Source organism: Pongo abelii, chromosome 9 (assembly GCF_028885655.2).
Source record: "Pongo abelii isolate AG06213 chromosome 9, NHGRI_mPonAbe1-v2.0_pri, whole genome shotgun sequence".
In the NCBI taxonomy this organism is placed as follows: Eukaryota; Metazoa; Chordata; class Mammalia; order Primates; family Hominidae; genus Pongo; species Pongo abelii.
The window spans coordinates 115062605-115082997 of record NC_071994.2 but is presented as its reverse complement, the minus strand read 5'-3'; the positions used below and the strand labels follow the sequence as shown (position 1 = coordinate 115082997).

Here is a 20393-nt window from a genome sequence, read left to right as displayed (position 1 = left end):
CTCTGACCCGCCGGATCCCGCCTCCTGCAGTCCCTGACCGCGCCCCCTGGACCCAGACCCCACGACTGCCGTTCCGCATCCGCCTCCCAGGAGCCCCGACAACAACCAATCCCGGCATGGACCCCCACCCCAGGAACTGCGCCCTCTGCCAATGGTAGCCTGCCCCCGTTCTCCTAAACCCCACCCCCCTCCAGCTCCGCCTCCAGCCGCGGCCTGGGGGTGGGGCCGGAAGGCCTGTCTACTGGCTGGACTTTCGAACCGCCCTTAAAACTGGGCGGGATCCGCTGTCCTCTGAAGGAGCCTCGGGGCCCCGCCCCAGAAAACGCGCCAGGCATGTTTCTCAGGCCGTTTATTGATCCTAGCGGCCCCGCACCTGCGAGAGCCAACAGTCCCTCCGAGGGAAGTTTCCGGGCCTCGCTGTGCTGTCGGTTATCACTGACTTGAGGTCCTGTAGCCCATGGTTGGAAAGCGCTTCCTCCACGCCTCAGCCCCCTTTCCCCATTTGTCTGTTAAGGTCTGGAACCTGACTCAGCCACTGCGGAAATGGCCCAAGCCAGCCCTAGTGTCTGAATGTAAAAGCTCAGAATGCTTTTCCAGAGCACCTCCCCTTCAGCTTTGGAGTTTAAGGTGTGTGAAAAAGGATACCATTAATTAAAGTCCAACAAGATCAGCCCACGTGCTTATAGGCTAACTTTTTACCTGCTCTTTCTGCACTTTTCAAGAGCAGGAGCAACAATGGTGGGGTCGAAGACCTACCTCCCTGCACACTCCACCTAACCTCATGTGGATAGCTAAGTTTAGCTATCCACCCATAGCTAAACCAACTATAACTCCAACCTAACAGCGGCAAGTCAGAGGCCAGGGGAGAAAATGGGACGCCCACAATTCCAGGGGCCTTGGAGTTCTTTAAGCTTAAAACGTGGCCAATATCCCTGGGTTGCCACCCAATTCCCCAAAGCAGTAGGTTCTCCCCCACAGGATTAGTGGTTAACAATGGACTGGGCCTTCCTCCTCAACGTTCACACCAGGGTCCCGTTCTTGCTGTCATAGCGAGGTGTGGCCCGGGGGAAGCGAAGGGTCGCATACTCTGTAGCGTTTTCTAAATGGACATGTTTCACTTCCCGGGCATGGGGACGGCTGCACACTTGAATGTCAGCATAATGTAAGTTGCTGTCTTCCGACATGAGGCCTGGACTCCTCTCTTGAGACCCTTGCTGCTGTAACACCCGCTCATACGTATGTCCTGTTGTTTCATGGCCCTGCGAGGAAGGGATAGCATTAAGGGAGATTCATGGCTTGGTTTTGCCCCTCACCTCCAATGCAGGGGCAGGTCAACTGGTGTCCCTTCGCTTTGCTCCTTTGAGCAAAGGACAGACAGAGAAGGACAGACAGAGCCAGCAAATTCTACAGGTGACCGAAATGTGTCTGTTGCAGTGCAAAAGAGCTGACTACTGGGATCCCATGTCCGAGCAGCCCCGGAGAGGGGACAGAGGCCTGTCATTACCTTTGGGAGATTCTGCTGCAGCTGTTGTGGCTGCGGCTTCAGTGTCCGTCTTGCTTGGCTTCCTGAGGGGAAGAAATCCAACTTAAATTCATTCTCTCTTCCCTGTCTCTGCTGAGATTGCCTTCTTCAAATCACTATTAAACTATTACAGCAGGCTTCCGTCTAATCCCCCTGCCTCCATTCTCACTTCTTTCATGTCTACTAGTCCTAAATCCAAACTCCTTAGCAGGGTTTACAATCTGGCCCTTTCACAATCTGGCCATAATATCTTCCATCCTCATTTTTCACTAGCCCCTAACACAGTTCAACAAGAGAACCCATTATGTGCCAGGCTGTGTGCAATGTTCTGGGGGTAGTAGGATGAATAAGCTGTTTCCTCTACCTCAGGGGACTTACAGCCTGCTAGGGGACACAAATAAATAAAAATAAGTAAACAGGCTTACAATGCAAGGTGGTAAGTGCTCAGCTATACCAATCAGCCACTTTGAATCAGGTCAGTCTCTCTCTTTTTTTTTTTTTCCGTGAGCTGATTTATCTGCCTAAAACACCTTCTCCCTCCTCTGCTGACTTGTGAACTTTGCTTTTATTTATTTATTTATTTATTTAGAGACAGAGTCTCACTCTGTTGCCCAGGCTGGAGTGCAGTGGCGCGATCTTGACTCACTGCAACCTCCACCTCCTGGGTTCAAGCAATTCTCGTGCCTCGGCCTCCCAAGTAACTGGTACTACAGGCGCATACCACCGTGCCCAGCTAGTTTTTCTCTTTTTAGTAGAGATGGGGTTTCACCATGTTGACCAGGCTGGTCCCAAACTGCTGACCTCAAGTGATCCGCCCCACCTTGGCCTCCCAAAGTGCTGGGATTACAGACGTGAGCCACTACGCTTGGCCCTTTGCTATTATTTCTTTGACATTTTGACATCAGTGTCTTCTCTCATTTTCCCACAGCATGAGTGCACATCTATTACAGCACCTGTAGATGATATTACAACTGTTTGTTTATATGAATTTATCTCTTAAATTTGATTTTCACCTCTTCCAGGGCTGAGATCATGTGTCTTTCCTCTTATGCCTCTCTGCCTCCTTGGGACCCACACAGGTCCTCACATACAGTATAAGTGCTGAGTAAATATTTGCTAGATGAATGAAAGAATGAGCAACCAACCCTGCCACTCTGAAATAATGGAAAGGATAAGATCCAGAGGTTCAGAGCTAGTCTTGAACGCAGCAACCTGGATTCTCTTTGGTGTGCTGTCTCCCTTTATCCTTTCATTCCTTTTCTACCCTTCTGCCCTTTCCAAAGATTGCAGTTCTATTGTCTTCTCTAATTTACCTCCCCCAGATTCTCCCCCCAGCCCCAAAGTTACCTGTTTTCTTTTTCTTCTGGAAAGTTGATGGGCAGGTCCTGTGATAGGAAAAACAGATCACTCATGTGCAAGAGCCCTGGCCTCTGCCTTCCCTCCATCATCATTTGCTCTGTGGTCTCCTTAACATTCTGATGACCTTCCCCTACCTCCCTCTAACAAAGGTTCACCCTGAGCCAGGTTCAGTCCCAAAGCATTAGTCAAGGGTACCACACCTCTCCCACATGGATGGTTCTGGAAGGTAGAGTAGTACAACTGACATAACCAGACCCAAAATACAGCCTCAGGCAACCAGGCACTACATGCCAGGGATGTATCTGGCTTGAGAGCTATTCTGGGATTGTCTAACAGGCTAATCCCAGCAGAGGGTGAGGGAAATCTGCCAAATGATGGAATATTCTTGGATCCAGAGACCCTCTTGCCTCTTCTTCAGTGGTTTTTTTTTCCTGGGGTCTTTGCCAATCTGGGACTTTAATTCTGGGAGTCATGGAAGTTGCCACAACCATGGCTAACTAATTACAGCCCCTCAAGGCCCTTTCTTAACAAGTGACCTCCCTCCCTGCTTCTTGTCCTTGTTTTTAATTAACAGAGAAAGTGAGAGATGTTTAACCTTTAACATCCTTTAGAGAACTTTGTCTACAGAACAGGGAGCACTGAATTTGGTGAGTGACTCAGCTATCCTGCCCTCACTGTAAGGCAGACCTCTTATATTTATTTCTGAGCCCCTGGGGTCCCCAATGGCGCCCGTGTGTCTACATGATTGTTAACTGTTTGATGCCAGAGAGACAACACTGACTGAGGAAATAGGCTAAATAGTTTGGGGCTTACTCCGGATTCTTTTTCTTACTTTCTTGCTAGTACGTTTCCAACTCTTGCCAGAGCCAACCCTGTTTGTCTGCCTGATCTCTCATCTCCTGGGAGGTTTCCTTCTTTGCTAATTGGAGAGGGCGAGAGAGAGAAGACTGACTTCTAAATCATGAGGACTACTGTGGGAAAAAAGTCAGGATTTTTCCACACACATTTGACAGAGGTTTCTGTTTTGATGTGATTTTTGGTTTTGCTACAGCTTACTCAGTTGACAGCAGTTGAGTCTCCGGCCAAACTCTACAGGTGGTTCAGAAGAAAAACTACTCCTGTGTTTTTCTACTTCTTCTGCCACTTCAGCTCTTGCTTTATGTTACCGCTGCTCAGTCAGCCTTATCCTAAGAACGAGATAATCTTCTAATTCTTTGCCACTTGTTACTACTCTTTACCTACTTATTTTTATTTAAATGGATAGAGAAAATATTAATCCTAAAATACATAGACTAGGGCTATCCAGTGTTAGTGAACAGAGCCTGTTCTCAAGTTAGATATTGTGCAATGCCTGGACACAACCCAAATGGAGTGAGTATTCATTTAGACACACAGGTGATGGGATTTTATTTTTAGATTTAAGGAAACTAAGTGGGCATTCTTCTACAGTGGTAATAGAAATAAAAATTTGTGCAATCCTCCTAGAATGCAATTGGCAATAAGTATAAAAAGCCTTAAACATAAATGTGTATACCCTCTGATGTAGCAATTCCATATCCTAAGAAATAATTATACATGTACAAATATGGATATTCATTATAACATTATTTAAATTGCAAAAAATAGGAAATACTCCGAAGGTCCATGATTTGGTAACTGACTAAAGAAATGGCATATCCAATTAATGGAAAATATGTAGCCACTTCATAAAGAATGTTGGAAGAACACCGAACATCATGGAAAATTTTACTTTTTATTAAGTTAGTAAAAAGATATGTTTTGGAATAAAAACTGTGCACATTTAAAAAATATATGGAAATACACTCAAATGTTCCCATCATCTCTGGGTGCTTATATTTATGGTTGCCTTCTATTTTCTGCTCGTTGCAGAAGTTAAATTTTCTGCAATGAATGATTATTACCTTTGTAATCAGAAACAATAACAACAAAGAGTATTTTAAAATAAAAATATCTTCAATTGCCATAATATCTTTAAGCCTCTGGAGGTTTATTGAGATAACAAAAAATAGAGAACAAAGTTGTATTCAATCCTACTAGTATTTGAAGAGGAAAAAAAAGATTTTGGTTAGACTATTTGGTATAGTGTCTCTAGAATGGGCTCTGGAGTCAGACTGATGAGGTCAGAATAGCTGTGAGAACTTTAGCAAATTTTTAACCTCTCTGGGCTTCTGTTTTCTTATTAATAAAATGAGTATGATAGGCCAGGTGTGGTGGCTCATGCCTGTAATGCCAACACTTTGGGAAGCCAAGGTGAGCGGATCATTTGAGGTCAGGAGTTCAAGACCAGCCTGGCCAACAGGTGAAACCCCGTCTCTACTAAAAATTCAAAAATTAGCTGGGTGTGGTGGCACGCATCTGTAATGCCAGCTACTAGGGAGACTGAGGCACGAGAATCGCTTAAATCTGGGAGGCTAAGGTTGCAGTGAGCCAAGATTGTGCCACTGCATTCCAGACTGGGAGATAAAGCAAAACTCTGTTTCAAAAAAAAAAAAAAATGAGTATGATAATATAATTCAGACCTCATGGGATTATTGTAAGGATTAAATAAAACAGGAAATGTAAAATACTTAGCATGGTTCCTAGCATATAATAAGCATGAGTAAAAGTTGACCACTAATGACTATCATCATCAGAGAACTAATCAGTAATGAAAAAAGAATACCAACACTTGGTAAGAAAGAGAATAAAAGAAGCTGTTACATCCCCTTCTCTAGAAGCTTTTCTGTGCTTCTGGATGTCCTATGTCTATACGGCATCTCAGAGTTTAAAGGGTGCTTTATTTTTTCAATCCTGACATTCCAGGAAATACATATTTTTGTTCCCATTTTACAGATGGGTTAACGAAGCGCCTTTTTTACTAACTTAATAAAGAGTAAAATTTTCCATGATGTTAGGTGTTCTTCCAACATTCTTTATGAAGTGCCTACGTATTTTCCATTAATTGGATATGCCATGTATTTAGACAGTTACCAAATATTGGACCTTCAAGTTCCAAAGGTTGGACCTTGTTTCTTACTCAACAAGGCAGGGACCAAATGTCCTTTTATTACTATGTCTTCTGTGTCTATCACTGTGCCTGTAGTACATGTTCAGTAAACATTGTTTAATAAATGAATGGATAAATGAATGAGTAGTAGGACAGGACTTGAATCCAATGTATACTCCAAAACCTGTGTGTTTTCCAATGCACTTCACTTGTCTGTGTAAATATAATGATGCTTTATTTATAACATGACATCTTCCAGATCTGCCCCAGGCATGGAAGGCAGTAGACAGGATAAAACCAGGACCAGGAATTTCTGGCATGGCAGTGGTGAAAATTCTGGGAAACAACAGTAACAATGCCACAGATAATTTATTATCTCCTTTGCTCTTCAAAATAAGCCTGTGATCTACACAATGTAGGATGTATTATCTATATTTTACATGTGAGGATGGATACAGAGAAATTAAGGGACTTATTACCTATTGTCAGATAGTAAATACGTGTGAAAGTCATATTCAGATATTCCATGGATATTCTTCTTTTTCCTACTTCTGCCCTTTTATTTTTATTTTCATTTTTGAGACAGGGTCTCACTCTGTCACCCAGACTGGAGTGCAGTGGTGTGATCACGGTTCACTGCAGCCTCGACCCCCAGGGCTCAGGTGATCCTCCTGCCTCAGCCTCCCAAGTACCTGGGATTACAAGTGCGCACCCCCACACCTATCTAATTTTTAATTTTTTTGTAGAGATGGGGTCACCCTATGTTGCCCAGGCTGGTCTCAAACTCCTTTTTTTTTTTTCAAGACATAGTCTTGCTCTGTCGCCCAGTCTGGACTGCAGTGGCACAATCTCAGCTCACTGCAACTTCTGTCTCCCAAGCTTAAGGGATTCTTGTGCCTTAGCTTCTCGAGTAGCTCAGATTACAGGCGTGTGCCACCATGCCTGGCTAATTTTTTTGTGTTTTTAGTAGAGATGGTGTTTTGCCATGTTGGCCAGGCTGGTCTTGAACTCCTGGCCTCAAGTCATCCGCCTGCCTCAGCCTCCCAAAGTGCTAGGATTACAGATGTGATTCACCACATCTGACCACTTCTGCCTATTTTATTTTATTTTATTTTATTTTATTTTATTTTATTTTATTTTTGAGGCGGAGTCTTGCTCTGTCACCCAGGGTGGACTGCAGTGGCGCAATCTCGGCTCACTGCAAGCTCCGCCTCCTGGGTTCAAGGGATTCTCCTGACTCAGCCTCCCGAGTAGCTGGGACTATAGGCGCCCACCACCACGACCGGCTAATTTTTTGTATTTTCAGTAGAGATGGGGTTTCACCATGTTAGCCAGGATTGTCTCGATCTCCTGACCTCATGATCCGCCCGCCTCGGCCTCCCAAAGTGCTGCGATTACAGGCATGAGCCACCACGCCCGGCACTTCTGCCCTTTTAAATAAACATTGCTTCAAAGTTGACTTGCTTGATCTGAGAGGTAATATTATGCAGTGGTTCAAAAGGTGGCCTCCGAAGTCAAGTGGGCCTCAGTTGAAATCTTGGTTTACTTGCTTACCAGCCATGTGACCTTAGGCAAGTTAGTTAATTTCTCTGAGCCTCAGTTTCTCAGCTGACTGTAAAATAGGAGGAGGGGCAAAACCATTTACCTCATAAAGTATTGGAAAAATTAAATGAGACTGTAAAATGCCTGGCACATAGAAACCTCTCAAATGCTACAATTATTACTCTCATCCGGAAAGGGAAAGAAGGGGAAAGGGAAGAAGAGGGCACAGAAAAACAATGCCAGTTCGATATTCCTGCCCTTCTCTGGCCATTCCGCAGACAGCTAGCTTGGCTCTGTTTTTTGTTGTTGTTGTTGTTGAGACAGTCTAGCTCTGTTGCCAGGCTGGAGTGCAGTGGCGCGACCTCGGCTCACCGCAACCTCCGCCTTCCGGATTCAAGCAATTCTCCCGCCTCAGCCACCCGAGTAGCTGGGACTACAGGCGCGCGCCACCACGCCCAGCTAATTTTTGTATTTTCAGTAGAGACGGGGTTTCACCATGTTGACTAGGATGGTCTCAATCTCCTGACCTCATGATCCGCCCGCCTTGGCCTCCCAAAGTGCTAGGATTAGAGGCGTGAGCCACCGCGCCCGGCCACTTGGCTCTGTCTTCTAAGGCCTCCTGAAAGGAGGTGCTGCTCTGGTGTTGGACAAGGAGGTACCAGGCAGAGGAAGGTGGCAGTGGGAGGCTGGCAGACAACTATCTCCAGGTGCTCTGATTTTCGGGGCCTCTACATCCACCAACAGAGATAGATGTTCCCCTTTGCCCTTCCACTCTACTCACCAGCTTCCTCCGCAGCAGACCCGGTTTCCCATGGCGCTCTGTCTCCAAGGGAGCCCAGCTGTTTTTATGCATCAAGAGGCTTGTGCATTTCCGGGTTCCTGGTAGAGCTTTCCGCGGCAGCTCCCGGAGTCTGTGTCAGTGTCAGATTTCAACCTAGCAGGTTGGACTTTTGAAGCCACCTGCTGGAATGATTCCCAGGTGACTGTGTTCCCAGCCAAAGGGTAGAACAACACACGGGCTCCAGGTGAGAGCTATCTCAACTTCAGGATTTGAAGCGTCTTTTGATGAAGCCATGAACTTGAGCTTCAAGCTTCAATAAAAAGAAACCTGAGATAGAAAAGGGCTCTTGATTTCCTTAGAAAATGCTTCTCCATTACATCACTCTGTCTTTGAAATATATCCTCTATAATAGATGAGTGCCTAATGTAGTAGTTTGCTCAGCACCACTCAGGTTTAACTGAGTTTCACTTTCGAGGCAATTGGTACCAATTTCTTATTATTTTTGTGCAGAATCTGGGTTGGGATACTGGAGTCTCTTGGAAACTTAAGGTTGGGGAAATGGGTTCCTCATATATTCTCCCCTGCTGTTTGAAATCGATGTGGGCAAATCACTTAACCATTATAGGGCCTAAGTTTCTAGGGCTGTGAAATGAAAAAAAACTGAATCTAATCCCCTTTCTGGTATAAAATCCGAGGATTCTATGATCAGGATGGCCTCAGCACTTAACCACTCACTTCCTTATCCACAGTTCAGAACTACTGATTCTCCACTTACCCTCAACTCTGCGTCTCCTTCCAGTAACCCAAAGTTAGACTCACCCCACACCCACCAGTAGAAAATATGGGCTCTAGGAGAATTTGTGAAACCCGTCATTCTTGTCTTCAGTTCTCTCACCCCATTTTTACTGTTTTCTTCGGATGCCTGCTTATTGTCCTTTAAGTGGGTGTTCAGGGCCCACCACTCAGCTCTGCACTCCACAGAGAATACCCTGGACTTTGAACTCCTCCTCTTATGAAACATGGGTAAGAGTGACAATCTTACAGGACCATGGTGAAAAATAAAGCTCTAATGCAGGGCCTGGCACATGGGACACACTCAGTAAGAGTTAGGTATTGTTCTTGTTATTATTACCAAGCATCTTATTTTCTTTCTTTCTTTTTTTTATTTTTAAAGACAGGGTCTCAATCTGTCACCCAGGCTGGAGTTGAGTGGCTAGCTCACTGCAATCTCAAACTCCTAGGCTCAAGAGATTCTCCCCCCTCAGCCTCTCGAGTAGCTGGGACTACAGGCTCACACCACTGTGCCTAGCTAATTTAAAAAAAAATAAATCTTTTTAGAGACAGGGTCTTTTTTTTTTTTCTCTTTTAGTTAATGTGAGATGGGGTCTTGTTATGTGGACCAGGCTGGTCTCGAATTCCTGGCCTCAAGCAATGCTCCCATCTCAGCCTCCCAAAGTGCTGGGATTACAGGTGTGAGGCACCACACCTGGCCAAGATAGAGTCTTGCTATGTTGCCCCTGCTGGACTTGAACTTCTGGCCTCAAGTGACCCTTCCACCATGTCTGGTTCCCACATCTTACTTTCTTTTCTTGTGCCCTAATCATTGCACTATTTCATGGCCATGCTTCTTCCATGCAATCCATTCTGTACTCTACCATTAACTGTATCCTTTTCATCCTGTTACCCATTCCTTCTCCTCCCAGTTCAAAAGCCATTAATGATTTCCTATCACCTACAGGATACAGTTCAAACTGCTTTGCCTGGCACTCAAAGCCCTCCATAATCCGGTTCCGTTTTAGCCACCCCTTCTGTAATGTTTTAAAAAGCACCTAAGCAGCTGGGTTTACACAGCGGCTTGGCTCATGCCTGTAATCCCACTGCTTTGGAAGACTGAGGCAAGAGGATCGCTTGAGCCCAGGAGTTCAAGATCAGCCTGGGCAATATAGCAACAACCCATCATCTCTACAAAGTATAAAAACTGAAAAATTAGCCAGATGTGTTGATGTGTGCCTGTAGTCCCAGCTACTCAGAAGGCTGAGGTAGGAGGATTGAGCAAGAAAGGTCGAGGGTGCAATGAGCTGTGATCACACCACTGCGCTCCAGCCTGGGTGACAGAGTGAGACTCTGTCACTAAAAAAAAAAAAGAAAGAAAGAAAAAAAAAGAAAAGAAAAGGAAATCACCTAAGGGATTTTTAGATGACCAGAAACTCCAAAGAAATCAATAGAGCAACAGACCATTGTGGTAGCCAGAAAACTTGATATGCCTAAAGCAGCATTAATAGAAGCCTGAAGTGATAAACAAGGATATTGATTATTCCACTGAAGTCTGTACCAGTCAGTCTATGACTGGAATAATAATTTTAGGTCTAGATGTTGAATTTCAAGTTACGTTGTCAAAAAGCAGTATGTTCAAAATAAAGTTATCTGGGTAATATGTGATGTGGAAAGTGCTATATGATATGGTTGAAAGAACAAGGCATGGCCGGGTGTGGTGGCTCACGCCTGTAACCCCAACATGTTGGGAGGCCAAGGTGGGCAGATTGCTTGAGGCCAGAAGTTCAAGACTAGCCTGGACAACATGGTGAAACCCAGTCTCTACAAAAAATACAAAAAATTAGCCAGGTGTTGTGGCGCATGCCTGTAGCCTCAGCTACTCAGGAGGGTGAGGTGGGAGGATTGCTTGAGCCCGGGAGGAGGAGGTTGCAGTGAGGGGAGATGACACCACTGTACGCTCAGCCTAGGTGACAGAGAGAGACCTTGTCTTAAAAAAAAAAAAAAAGAACTAGGCATGTTTAGCTGGAAAAGGGAAGCCTCAGGAAGACAGGATGGTTATCTTTAAATATCGGAAGGATTTTCAAGTGAAAAAACCATTGTATTTGTTTTCCAGAGAAGTTACTGAAACGCAGATTTTGATTCAACAAAAGGAGAAATTTATAACGGTTAAGTCAGTTAAGACCAAAAAGAAAATGGAAGGCCAGGTACACAGGCTCACACCTGTAATCCCAGTACTGTAGCAGGCCAAGGATAGAGGATTGCTTGAGTCCAGGAGTTCAAGACCAGCCTGGACAACAAGGTGAGACCTCATCTCTAGAAAAAGTAAAAAATTAGCCAGGCATGGTGGCACACACCTGTAGTCCCAGCTACTCAGGAGGCTGAGGCAGGAGGATTGCTTGAGCAAGGGAGGTTGAGGCTGCAGTGAGCCATGATCATGCCACTGCACTCCAGCCTGAGCAACAGAATGAGACCCTGTCTAAAAAAGAAAAGAAAGAACATGGAACTGACTACCGTGGGAAGTTCTAAGTTGTCTGTTATTCAGAATGTCCCAGAATAAGTTCATTAATAACTCTAAAAGAATTTGAATGGAGTGCGGATTTGGACTAAATCAGAAGTTTTCAAATTTCTTATAGCTAAGAAACCCTTTCCCTTAAATAAAGTTCAGTTACAAAACATATCAATGTGAAGCTATTCTGGTTGAAGTCTAAGTAGAATCCTTTTCTTATTATTTTTGTTCTCAACTAGATTCTGGAAAGTTGACAATAAAAGCTAATAGTTTTTATAATTTATATTTACAATGTATATCCCCCATGGTGTGTTACGTGAGGTTTGATAAATATTTATTGAATGAATGAATGAACAATTAAATATGTCAAATGTTATTTCTCCAGGGCATGCTTTCATTTTTAATAGACAGCAGTCTTTTAACCAAAAGTTGAATTCCTCAAGTGAGTTCTGTTATCCTGGAGGTCCACAGATCCCTAAGGGAGGTATACGAATGGGTCTGAACAGTTGTGGGAACCTATTCAAATTGTATTGCCAAATTTGGGAGCATATGTATTTTTCTGGTAAGAGCAGCTATAGCTTTTGTCAGATTTTCAGAAGGGTCTATAACTCCCAAAAGTTAAGAAACAACCACTTAATTTAATTCAATTTAATTTAATTTTTTTGAGGCAGGGTCTCACTCTGTCACCCAGGCTGGAGTGCAGTGGCGCAATCTCAGCTCACTGCAGCTTCAACCTCCCTAGCTCGTCCTCCCACCTCAGCCTCCCAAGTAGCTGGGACTACAGGCATGCACCACCATGCCTGGCTAATTTTTATTTTTTTGTAGAGACAAGGTTTCACTCTATTGCCCAGGCTGGTCTCTTACTCTTGGGCTCAAGTGATCCTCCTGCCTCAGCCTCCCAAAGTACTGGGACTACAGGTGTGAGCTGCTACACCCAGCCAAGAAATAACTACTTTAATGGAAGAATTGTAGGTATCTACCACAGCCTAATAAAATATGTATTTGGAGGCAGGAAGGTCTTTTGGACACCTCCCCCAAATTACGTAGCTGGATGTTCTCTTGATTGCAGAGAATAACTGAGGGGACAGACCTCAGGCTTTCCTGAATACACCGTACCCCCAGAGGATGGGAAGGTAATGGGGTTCCGTGATAATTGGAGAGGCTTTGTGTCTGTGCCCCTGTGTATGCATACTCAGGCTCTCAAAATCAGTGACCATTTCAGTGGACAGACCTTAGTACATGAAAACAAAGTATTCACTCCAGGGCTTTAGGCAACTTTCACCAGCCAAAAACCATTTTCCCAGCCCCTACCCAAAAAGGGCCAGACAGTCTGGAGACCCTTGTTTTTGTGTCTCTAATCACCAGCTCAGACAGTGCCCTCTGGGCTGTTTGGATGGCATATCCCTTTTCCCTCCCAGGATCACTCTCTCTTTTGTTGCATTGTGAGAAAATTGTGGCTAGGAATTTGATCTGGAGCCAGAGTCAGCTTCCGGGTGTGATCTCAGCATCCAAGTGCGAACTCAGGGTCCTATGACGTTGGGCACATCAAACTGAGGAGCTTTTTGTCTAGCTGGCTGTGACCTCCTCCCTCCCTCCCCATCCCAGCTTCCCGCCCACAGAATAGGGAGCAGCACAAACAAGGCCCTGAGATTTGGGTTTATTCAGCTCCACCCAAAACTAAACCAAGGCTATGACACGTCCCATGGGACCAAACCATACATTGTGGACCATGCACCTTTCCCTTCCCCCAAGGATGCTGCTACCTCTGGAGTGGTGGGCAGCTGCCCATATCACCTTGGGAGGTAGAGAGGGATTTGCTGGGTGCTGGGTCTGTGGCAATCAGGGCTCAACTATGCCTCCCTCCTCCTCTTCCTCTGGATCAGGAGGCGCAGGGAGCAGGGAGATGTAGACCTCATTGACCTCTGTGTCCAAATGTCGGCCACCCCGAGGCGCTTCCAGGTTTAAGATGCCATCATGGGAGAGAGCAGCTCGGACTCGCCAGGGGTCGACATCAGCAGGCAGGACATAGGTGCGGCAGAACTCTCGGGACACGAAGCCGTGGCGGTCCAGGCGCTGGGGGTGCCGGGCAGACACCTCCAGCAGGTTATCCACAGTCCTCACAGTCACCTCGTCTGGGGTAAAGTGGCTCACATCCAGAAATGCCTGGAACTTGCCCTCACTGAGCCTAAGCTCGGAGGCCCCTGCCCTGCTGCCCTCCCCAGCTGGGGCGGCCCGAGGCCGGACATAGTAGCCATGGTAGAGTGTGGGGGTCAGGAGCTCTTCTGGCAGGAGGCCTAAGGGGCAGAGAGAAGGCGAGAAGCAGGATGAGGGAGGATGAGGCAGGCACGGGGCGAAATGGGAAATCTGGAGAGGAGGGATTGGGAAGAGCAAGAGGGGAATCAGGAGGAGTAGGGAACGGAAGGGAGGCCACACTGTAGCTAGGAGGAGAAGGCAGCTGGGAAGAGGGGAAAGAGAACGGAAAGGAAAGGGAGGAGGAGGAGAAGGAGGAGGAGGAGGAGGGGGAGGAGGTGGAGGGGGAGGAGGAGGAGGGGGAGGAGGAGGGGGAGGAGGAGGAGGGGGAGGAGGAGGGGGAGGAGGAGGGGGAGGAGGAGGAGGGGGAGGAGGAGGAGGGGGAGGAGGAGGAGGGGGAGGAGGAGGAGGGGGAGGAGGAGGAGGCACCAAACGGCCTGGGTGGGTAGAAGGGGGACAAGGAGGCACACCCAGGCCGGCAAAGGGCAGGTATCAGCACTGCAAGCACCAAGTGTGTCTTGAGGTCAGCAGGAATGGGAAAGAGCTCTGCTTGGAGGGGATGAGGGGGAATCTGGGGTGGGGGGTGGCTGGTCCCAGGAGATCAGTTAAGTCCAGAGTGGGGTGGAGGCCAGTAACGTTGGGAGGTCAGCCCAGAATTTCAGGGGGTGGGGGTGGGGGGCAAGGGGGTGGCGTCTGTGCCATACCTTCTCCGAAGCGCTGCTCACCCAGGCGGCTCGGGTTGGCAAATTCGTACTCGGCGGTGGCAGGATGGGCATGTGGCACTGAGCGGCCCGACATGGCTGCAGATGCAGCAGAAGCCCTGGTCCGAGGTGCAGCCCCAACAGGCGCAGCGCGACCCCTCCGGCTGCCCGGAGAGCCAGGGCTCGATAGGAGGTGGGGGCGGGGTCGACACCACCCAAAATAGTGCCGAGCCTCTGTGGGGGAGGGGCGGGGAGTGGGGGCCCTGAGTGAGAGCAACGAGGGTGTGACCAGCGCCGCCCGGACCCCTAGTCCCCTCCCCCGCACACTCTTCAGCTGTCGCAGGGGGCCTGAGAGGACAGCTGAGGGTCCTGGCTGGGAACGAGCTGGGGAGGGGGAGCTGGTGGTGCCTGGGACATGAAGAGGCCTCGCTGAGACCCTCACAAACGGTTTGCACGTTTCCACGCCTCATTTTCTCCTCCTCGGTGGCAGGCACTGTGCACCCAATTCCTAAGGCACTCCTGGATTTAATGTTCTGAGAGCCACATAGGATGCAAGATGCAAGAAATCTTTTTGCTCTTTTTTCAGGGGGTGGGGTCTTTCTGCCCAGATGTGGGATCCTCACCTAAACCCAGGTCAACCCAGGGCACGAGGCAGATGGCTGGTACTGACATGTTGACCATCACTGCTCTCTTCCAAGGACTCACAAAGAGTTAATGTCCCTGGGGCTCAGCCTAGGAAGATTCCAGTCCCTGCCCAGGCCCAAGATAGTTGCTGGCCTGATTCCCCTGGCATTCAGGACTGGAAAGGAGGAGGAGGGGCACACTCCCCCGCCCCGGCTCTCGTCCTCCCCCCGCCCCGCGTGCCTGCTTGGGATTCCTGACTCTGTACCAGCTTCAGAGAACAGGGGTGGGGGTGGGTGCCATTGGGTGTGGACAGAAAGCTAGTGAAACAAGACCATGACAAGTCACTGGCCAGCTCAGACGTGTTTGTGTTTCTCTTTTCTTAGCTCAGTGAGTACTGGGTATGTGTCACATTGCCAAATCCCGGATCACAAGTCTCCATGAACCGGCGGTGAGCTAGGATAATAAAACCCCTGACATCACCATTCCAGAAGCTTCACAAGACTGCATATATAAGGGGCTGGCTGTAGCTGCAGCTGAAGGAGCTGACCAGCCAGCTGACCCCTCATACTCACCTAGCCACCATGGACATCGCCATCCACCACCCCTGGATCCGCCGCCCCTTCTTTCCTTTCCACTCCCCCAGCCGCCTTTTTGACCAGTTCTTCGGAGAGCACCTGTTGGAGTCTGATCTTTTCCCAACGTCTACATCCCTGAGTCCCTTCTACCTTCGGCCACCCTCCTTCCTGCGGGCACCCAGCTGGTTTGACACTGGACTCTCAGAGGTGAGTCTCCCCACTGCTAGGACGGGAGAGTCCTTACTGGAACCTCCTGGAAACTTCTCCATCCATTTTCCTTTCCTTCCCTGCCTAAACCATTTTAGGCACATGTGTGTCCAAATGTGAAGAAAAACAAGGAGGTTGCTAGTGCCTTCCTCCCCCATCACCTGTTTCTATTTGATAGTCCTGTGTATCCCATTTATTAAATTTTTTCATGCGCTGTCAAGTTTATCCTCCGTCCCCTAACTTCTCTGCAGGATACCCCTTTCTGGTTTGGTTCATGACAATCTGCAGGGAAAGAGCTGCCTTCAAACTCCTTTGCTCATCTCTTCTAACACCTTGGACTCTTGACCAATTTTACCATCTCAGGTTTCAGAGCCAGGAGAGAGCCCTGCCTCATCCTGAGCTGTTCATCCCCATGGGTATTTTCTGCCTTTCTATTCCCTCTTCTGTGATTTTCTGGGTTTCTCAGGGCTGTGACAGGGCACTGGCCTGGGTCCAACCAAGCCTTATGAGGAAAAAATATAGGGATCCCCATTTGTCCCAAGAGGGTGGGAGAACAGGGTGAACAAATAAGGTTGACAGAGCTGTCACAGATAACACTCTGGTTTAAAAATATTCAAGTGTGAGTAAACAGGAGCCGAGTGGGCAAGGGCTTTGGAAGGACAAGCAGGACCAGCAGAACATTCCAGATTGGGTGGGTGGAAAACTGGCAAAGAGACCTGAGCCAGAAGAAGAGGCCTTTGTCTCACAGACAAACCACAAAGCCAGGCATTGGAGTCAGAGAGGCAGCAGATGCCAGGCCTGCACCCATCCTTGCGACTGGTCCCCTGGGTAATCTGTCTTCTTCTCTGTCCCCGTAAATAAAGTTTGGGTCTGATCACTGTGAGCCTTAGGTATCACTGTGGTGGCTCCCTGAAGCAGAGAGCCATGTTTATTTAAAAAGGAGATTTTTTTAAGCAGAAAAGAGAAGGATGAATTACCTGGACAGAAAGCAGCTCTGCAGAATAAGACAGCACCTGTGTAATCAGTATTTTCGCCATCTTTCTCCCGTCCCATTCCCTTACCTTTCTATTTCTAGATGCGCCTGGAGAAGGACAGGTTCTCTGTCAACCTGGATGTGAAGCACTTCTCCCCAGAGGAACTCAAAGTTAAGGTGTTGGGAGATGTGATTGAGGTGCATGGAAAACATGAAGAGCGCCAGGTATGTAGCTTGTTTTTTTGTTTTTGTTTTCTGCTCATTCATTCAGTGCATACTGTAATAGTCCAGGTAGTGCTATCAGCTTTGGAGGCTGGCTACATTCCAGTCCCAAGCCATAGCAGTCGGGATCAGGGGTTACAAATCAATGTCTAGAAGACTAAGTTAGGATAGATCTATTGCTGTTGTTACTGTCATGGCCAGAGATGTGGCCTTTGATTTGATCGCCTTAGATGGGATGATGGGATGCTGATGCCCCATTTAAGCCAGTGGTTCTGAATCTGGGCCACATTAGAATCACCAGGGGAACTTTCAAAAAACCTAATGCTCAGGCATACTCCAGACCAATTAGTATATGTGCTGCCTAAGCGAGCACTACTCCAGACCAATTAAATCAGCATTTTTAGGGGTGGGACCCAGGCATCAGCAATTTTTAAGGTAATTCTAATCTACAGTCAAGGTTGAGAACCACTGATTAGGTATAGGGCTGTCAGACACCTAGTTGCTTTGCATAATTACATTAACTACAGGTACCCTAAAGGCACTTGAGATGTGACTTCTCTTTTAGCTGTGCAAGAATCCGTGTCTCTTCTTTAGCCCATCTTAATGCTGAACTACTTGGTTTGTCTAAATTTCAGAGCTGTGCTCAGTCTTTAATCCCCTATAGCCCATGTGGAAATCAGTTAATGAGAGCCTGTTTGGCTACGTGCTTGAGAGTTAGCAGGCATACGGGTTAAGGTCATCTACTCTTTGGGGGAATTCTGACAAATGGAACAGCTTGTTATGACTTTGTAAGAGGGCTTTAAAATTGCTTCTCACCATTTAACAATAGCTCAGAACCTGTGCGTCAACCAGTACAGTTTGTCCTCAGTAATGTCCTCAGGCTGTTTCAATTTTGCTTATATGATTTAGGTTTGGGTCATAGTCTCCTTGGATGGAGTCATTTTTTTTTTTTTAATTTCAGCAGCAGTCCTATTGTTCTGGAACCTTCTGGGACATTCCTGAAGAGTCAGGGCAATTTCAGGGCTTCCTCAGGGACTCAGATTCTAAATGAGATTCCAAATTCTGTAGGCCCAGCCAACATTGATCTAAACCTTTGGGAAATACTCCTAAACATATCTATGCCTCAGGGTTTGAAAAACAATGAAGTGTTGGGCTGTTTCAGACTTCTCAGATTCTCACTGGTAGGAGTGACTACCTAGGCAACTTCATCTTAGTCGCAACCCTGAAACGAAGCACTATTTATTTTTCCTATGTTGTCATGGCATTTGGTCTCACCTAAGGGGAAATCAGGATGCCTGAGTTCTGGGCAGGTGATAATAGTTCCTGTTCTTATCTCTCTGCCTCTTTCCTCATTCTTTTGGGTTAGGATGAACATGGTTTCATCTCCAGGGAGTTCCACAGGAAATACCGGATCCCAGCTGATGTGGACCCTCTCACCATTACTTCATCCCTGTCATCTGATGGGGTCCTCACTGTGAATGGACCAAGGAAACAGGTCTCTGGCCCTGAGCGCACCATTCCCATCACCCGTGAAGAGAAGCCTGCTGTCACCGCAGCCCCCAAGAAATAGATGCCCTTTCTTGAATTGCATTTTTTAAAATAAGAAAGTTTCCCCACCAGTGAATGAAAGTCTTGTGACTAGTGCTGAAGCTTATTAATGCTAAGGGCAGGCCCAAATTATCAAGCTAATAAAATATCATTCAGCAACAGATAACTGTCTTGTGTTTGAATATTCCACATACTTTTAAATAAATGTACAGATACCACAGATCGATTTATGATTGCATTATGATTTAGAGGACTCCAAGGATTTTAGAGTCAGAATGACTGGCTTTACCATTTACTAATGGTGTAAATGTAGACAAGTTGCTTAACCTTTCTGGTCTTCAGGTTTTCCATTTATAACATGGGTTACTGAGTTGTACAGAGCTATTATAGGAAGTAAATTAAGGAGAAGAAGCAGGAAAAGCCGCTGGCAGAGTTCAAGGAATATTAGTTACTCTCTCTCTGCCCTCTTTGATTTTAGCTCTCAGTTTAAAGGACTGGAACACATCTGAATGAACTCTGGATAACGCTACATAAAAAGCCTTACTGCATCTCTAAAATTAATTACATCACCAGGGAAGACATGGTGACCCTAATATTGTTTGACATTTTCCTATTGATAAGCATTGCCTTAAGCTGATTTACAAGGGCAATAAATAGGACTTGGGTGATTATCACCTAACAAGCTCTGAGGCATAGGCTAAATCAGTGGCCCCCAACCTTTTTGGCACCAGGGACTGGTTTTATGGAAGACAATTTTTCCATGGCCCCGGGGGAGCAGGAGATGGTTTCAGGATGATTCAAGCATTAGATTCTCATAAGGAGTACACAACCTAGATCTCTCACATGTGCAGTTCACAATAGGATTCATGCTCATATGAGAATCTAATGCCACCACTGATCTGACAAGAGGTGGAGTTCAGCTTCATTCACCTCCTACTGTGCAGCCTGGTTCCTAATAGGCCACGAGCCAGTACCAGTCCATGGCCTGGGGGTTGGGGACCCCTGGCCTAAATTATCTAGCAAACACCTACTAACCTAAGGCCAGGGAATATCCAATTCAATGACCTACCACATAATAGTTAAGTTTTAGAATTACAACTAATAGCCGATCAATAAGTGGTTCTATTATTTAGCTTAAAGACATACCACTGTACAGAAAAATCCCCCCAGAAACAAAAAACAATCCTCCATTTCATTTCTGTGGGTCTGGACAAAACTTCTGATTCACTTGATAAACAGCACTGCTGTAGGTGATCTGGTATAAATGTTTATTGACAACTCTTATTTTTTCTTTAGCAACTTCTAGCTAATTTCTGATTTCATGCAAAATCAGAAATCAGTCAGTTTGGGGACTGACCAGGGTTTTGAAATATTCTACATGAAACAATTGCCTAAATTTTTTTATGACATAGAGGGAAACAACACACACTGGAGCCTATCGGAGGATGGAAGGTGAGAGAAGGGTGAGAATCAAGAAAAATACCTAATGGTTACTAGGCTTAATACCTGAGTTATGAAATAGTCTGTATAATAAACCCCCATGACATGCGTTTACCTATGTAAGAAAATAAAAGAAAAAAAGATCACAATGAGATATCACTGAGCCCCTATTAGAATGACTAAAATGAAAAATTGACTATACCAACTAAAACAAAAAATATAAATAAATAAATTTAAAACTTAATAAAAAAATTCATGATGCAGGGGTGTGGAGCTAGGACAATATAAACTGCAAATCTATACCGGTTCAAAAATGCTTTCTCTTAAAAAACAACTCCTAATAGTCTGAAATACTGTGATCT

At 46.3% G+C, this 20393-nt stretch overlaps 3 protein-coding genes across 11 annotated transcripts; 1 reads left to right on the top strand and 2 right to left on the bottom strand.

Annotated features, from left to right (window-relative positions):
• Window positions 1-334: 334 nt before the first annotated feature.
• On the bottom strand, window positions 335-8538 carry C9H11orf52 (chromosome 9 C11orf52 homolog). Its single transcript, XM_009247056.3, has 4 exons — window positions 8212-8538; window positions 2870-2907; window positions 1505-1566; window positions 335-1259 (listed from the first exon to the last, which is right to left on the bottom strand). Exons 1-4 carry the CDS (start codon window positions 8241-8243, stop codon window positions 1020-1022), a joined length of 372 nt encoding a protein of 123 aa, XP_009245331.2. The 5' UTR covers window positions 8244-8538; the 3' UTR covers window positions 335-1019.
• Window positions 8539-11103: 2565 nt separating this feature from the next.
• On the top strand, window positions 11104-18757 carry CRYAB (crystallin alpha B). 9 transcript variants are annotated; one of them, XM_054523754.1, is made up of 4 exons: window positions 11104-11284; window positions 15450-15848; window positions 16924-17046; window positions 18410-18757. In XM_054523754.1, the coding sequence occupies exons 2-4, from the start codon at window positions 15648-15650 to the stop codon at window positions 18611-18613; spliced, it is 528 nt and encodes a 175-aa protein (XP_054379729.1). In that variant the 5' UTR covers window positions 11104-11284; window positions 15450-15647; the 3' UTR covers window positions 18614-18757.
• Window positions 13133-14629, bottom strand: HSPB2 (heat shock protein family B (small) member 2). Its single transcript, XM_002822461.6, has 2 exons — window positions 14446-14629; window positions 13133-13785 (listed from the first exon to the last, which is right to left on the bottom strand). Exons 1-2 carry the CDS (start codon window positions 14537-14539, stop codon window positions 13331-13333), a joined length of 549 nt encoding a protein of 182 aa, XP_002822507.2. The 5' UTR covers window positions 14540-14629; the 3' UTR covers window positions 13133-13330.
• Window positions 18758-20393: the final 1636 nt, after the last annotated feature.

Excerpts from the sequence above, each read along its gene's own strand:
- C9H11orf52 (XM_009247056.3), bottom strand. The coding sequence starts at position 8,243 with ATGGGAAACCGGGTCTGCTGCGGAGGAAGCTG. Across the intron at positions 2,908-8,211 it reads GTCTGCTGCGGAGGAAGCTG|GACCTGCCCATCAACTTTCC; the intron begins GTGAGTAGAGTG and ends TTCCTATCACAG. Across the intron at positions 1,567-2,869 it reads CCAGAAGAAAAAGAAAACAG|GAAGCCAAGCAAGACGGACA; the intron begins GTAACTTTGGGG and ends TCTTCCCCTCAG.
- HSPB2 (XM_002822461.6), bottom strand. The coding sequence starts at position 14,539 with ATGTCGGGCCGCTCAGTGCCACATGCCCATCCTGCCACCGCCGAGTAC. Across the intron at positions 13,786-14,445 it reads TGAGCAGCGCTTCGGAGAAG|GCCTCCTGCCAGAAGAGCTC; the intron begins GTATGGCACAGA and ends TCTGCCCCTTAG.
- CRYAB (XM_054523754.1), top strand. The coding sequence starts at position 15,648 with ATGGACATCGCCATCCACCACCCCTGGATCCGCCGCCCCTTCTTTCCT. Across the intron at positions 15,849-16,923 it reads TTGACACTGGACTCTCAGAG|ATGCGCCTGGAGAAGGACAG; the intron begins GTGAGTCTCCCC and ends TTCTATTTCTAG. Across the intron at positions 17,047-18,409 it reads GAAAACATGAAGAGCGCCAG|GATGAACATGGTTTCATCTC; the intron begins GTATGTAGCTTG and ends CTTTTGGGTTAG.